The 3473-nt window shown below is 39.0% G+C and overlaps 1 protein-coding gene across 2 annotated transcripts in view; it reads right to left on the bottom strand.

The window, feature by feature from the left end:
- The window catches only part of LOC106817079 (E3 ubiquitin-protein ligase MIB1-like), an 18370-nt gene extending 17167 nt beyond the window's left edge, over positions 1 to 1203 (bottom strand). For both annotated transcript variants that reach the window (XM_014821736.1, XM_014821728.1), the window contains exon 1: positions 1049 to 1203. Coding sequence is in view for 1 of the 2 variants with exons in the window: in XM_014821728.1 (XP_014677214.1) it covers positions 1049 to 1098 (50 nt within the window). In the remaining variant the exon portion in view is untranslated. The remainder of the gene's footprint in view (positions 1 to 1048) is intronic.
- Between the last annotated feature and the right edge of the window lie 2270 nt (positions 1204 to 3473).

Genomic DNA, 3473 nt, shown 5'->3' with positions numbered 1-3473 from the left:
TATAACCTTTTTTATATTTTGGTGAGGGTTATATTGGGACAGAACGGGGTTCATTGAAATTTCGTGAGATCGCATGCAAAATGCATGCACTGCGAATGCGGCCGGTACGCCGCTATTGGCGCGAAAAAAACCCTACCGTTTCCTTCTACATGACTTTACCTTGCTACAGATATGTGTATACATTCACTTCAATCGTTATTCACTTCTTAAAAGATTCTTTTTCAGACACCCCGCTTCATTTAACTTTCGTAAATAACATTCGCCATTTACAAACAATCAGACCAATCAGAGCGAGTGTTACAATAGCCTGGTTCTCGCTTGCAAGGAGCCCTTGCTCGCCTGTATCTGTGGCGCTGCAGGAGGGCAGATAGACTCGCTCTGATTGGTCTGATTGTTTGTAAATGGCGAATGTTATTTACGAAAGTTAAATGAAGCGGGCAAGCGGATATCTGTAGCAAGGTAAAGTCATGTAGAAGGAAACGGTAGGGTTTTTTTCGCGCCAATAGCGGCGTACGGGCCGCATTCGCAGCGCATGCATTTTGCATGCGATCTCACGAAATTTCAATGAACCCCGTTCTGTCCCAATATAACCCTCACCAAAATATAAAAAAGGTTATATGGGACAGAATTATTCGGTCTACATTCTCAGCGCATGCATTTTGCATACGATCTCACGAAATTTCAATGAACCCCGTTCTGTCCCAATATAACCCTCACCAAAATATAAAAAAGGTTATATGGGACAGAATTATTCGGTCTATAGAGCTATGCTGAGTGAATCACTCAGGGGCTCCCCCAAAGAAAAGAATAGGCTCGCGTTGTAACTCTACTCTTGTTGGGTTACATTATTGTATCTATAGTACTATTAGTATTAGTATTATAGTAGTAGTACTACTACTACGTAACTACAGTACTAGTAGTAGTACTACTACTACTGTACTAGTAGTAGTACAGTAGGTACTACGGAAACAGCACGAACACGTCAACACCATTCATGATTCATCGTTCACCACCATAACGAACGGTGTATGTGCATTTACATACATACCTAACGACGCGGTTTGAAGTGCCACCGTTGGCAGTTGGTTCCATGTTCATCTTACCGTTTTATGTTTTTAACATAATGAAAGGCTAACACTAAGTAGAAAGTGGCTCAAATATTATAGTATTTATACACGGAGAAGATTAGCGATGATGGCTACCTCCCAGGTAGAGATGCTCACTTATTTAGCAACATTTAGTATCGTATCGTATCGTACAATTTACGTCGTACACTCTGATTCTTTTTTATGAATATATACAATTTCCTATGAATATGAGACAAGTAGACAATATATATAGGCTAACCAGTATATTAATTCTATGTTTACGTGGACATACTTTCTCCAGCACACAAGCACACATTTGTATTATATTTATATTTATATTGAATAACAATAAATATTTCCGTCAAATTCAAAGGTTCTTTTTTTTTCAATTTGAATCATTTTCAATTCAATCATAATACACAAAATATGTGTTAAAAGTGAATACGTTCTGCCTATTTCAGTCCCATGTAGTACCTAATAACAAGCCATTTAATCAATTTATTATTTAATAAATCTTTATTGCATGTAATTCAAATACAAATACATGCACTGAAAACAGCCTTTTTTATGGAGAAAAAATCTGATAAATGCAATAGTGTTGAGCAAATAAAATTTCTGTGAAAATAAAATATTTATTCACAGAAAATAAAATTTCTGTGATTCACAGTTGTTCTTTGAAATCGAACAATAATTTTGTTGCAGGTGATTTAAAAAGTAAACAATATTTAACACACTGATAAATCAGGTATGTGCATGGTATCGAGGTGAGTCGATAGTGGTAAATTATTTGGCCGTCAATCATAGCTATGAAATAGCAAAAATATCATGAGATCACTGAAAGAACGCACCATCCTTTTGCCTCCTCGTCCAATTTTTCACCTCTCCATCCCCTTTCCACTCCTCTTTCTCTCCTCTTCCTCTAGACGACCAGCACCACCACCACTACCCCATTTTAAACCCCTTCTTCTCCCGCTTCTATGATTTCACCCTTTCCCATTCTATTACTACCATTCCTCATTTTCCTCCATAACCTGTTCCTTCACTTTGATCTCCCGTATTATCTATACTTCTCTACCTCACTCTTTTTTAGCTCCCTTCTACTACAACCATATTCTGCTCCTTCACGTCTTCCATCATTTCTGGCTCCCACATTCTCAACCTTTTTCACCAGCCTATATTTATATATTTATATATATATAATAGATGTGTGTGTGTGTGTGTGTGTGTGTGTGTGTGTGTGTGTGTGTGTGTGTGTGTGTGTGTGTGTGTAAATATTGTGGCGTGCGAACGCGTGACGTCACCGGATATGCAGGCAAAACACATGGCAGCTATGGTGCATGTATATACAATACCAGTGACGTCACACGTTCGCACGCCACAATATTTTAAACTGTACAACCAGTAGTGCTGACTTGTAAGGAATAAAGCTATTAAAGGCATAACTACATGGTGTAAAGTTGTGGAAAGTGTTCAAAAAGATAGGTGAGATGTCCACGTAGATAGATAAGTGTTAAAAAGCCCGATCATTTTGCGTTTTGTAAAACGATTTTTCGTGGGAACTTTGGGAACTGTTGCAGCAGCAAAATCTAGCTGAAAATGTTCTATAGCCCTGTGGCAGTTAATGAACGCGGGCTATAGTACTAGAGGCATGTCGAGCACTGCTGAGTGTAGCTCTAGTACTATAGCCCGCGTACAGTTGCCACTGGGCTATAGAACGAGCCATTAGGGATGCGCGGGACCAACTCAGACGTGCTTATATCCAGCTATAAAACGTCTGTGGTAGGCAATTAATGCCTCTTATCCGAAGTGAATATGCCTTAAGTTATATCATCTACTAAAATTTAACCTGTAACTATCGTTGAAATGGTCTACTTGCGGTATTTCTGGTGAACAAACATTCGATTTGCAAACTTCAAACGGCCATTTCTGGCGGCGCTGCAGCAGCGCCAGTCAGCAGGAACTATGTATTTCCGAACGTGGAGAGGTGGGCGGGTTTGATTGGTTGTGGACAAAAACATTGTTGTTGTCAAGTAACAAATTAAGTGATTAAAAAAGATTGTAATATTAGTTTTGTCATGAAAGATGAACAAATTACTATTATTAATTTGTTACTTGATAACAACAATGTTTTTGTCCACAACCAACACAACCCGCCCACCCCTCCACGTGCGGAAATACATAGTTCCTGCTGACTGGCTGAAGTAAGATAATTGGTCCCGAGCACTCGTAATTGTTGATGCTATAGCCCAGCGGCAACTGTACGCGGGCTATAGACTATAGTACTAGAGCTATGTAGACCGAATAATTCTGTCCCATATAACCTTTTTTATATTTTGGTGAGGGTTATATTGGGACAGAACGGGGTTCATTGAAATTTCGTGAGAT

The sequence above is a fragment of the Priapulus caudatus genome, unplaced genomic scaffold (assembly GCF_000485595.1).
Source record: "Priapulus caudatus unplaced genomic scaffold, Priapulus_caudatus-5.0.1 Scaffold34, whole genome shotgun sequence".
Lineage (NCBI taxonomy): Eukaryota > Metazoa > Priapulida > Priapulimorpha > Priapulimorphida > Priapulidae > Priapulus > Priapulus caudatus.
Note: the sequence above shows the minus strand (reverse complement) of the source record. Positions and strands in the feature narration are given on the sequence as shown.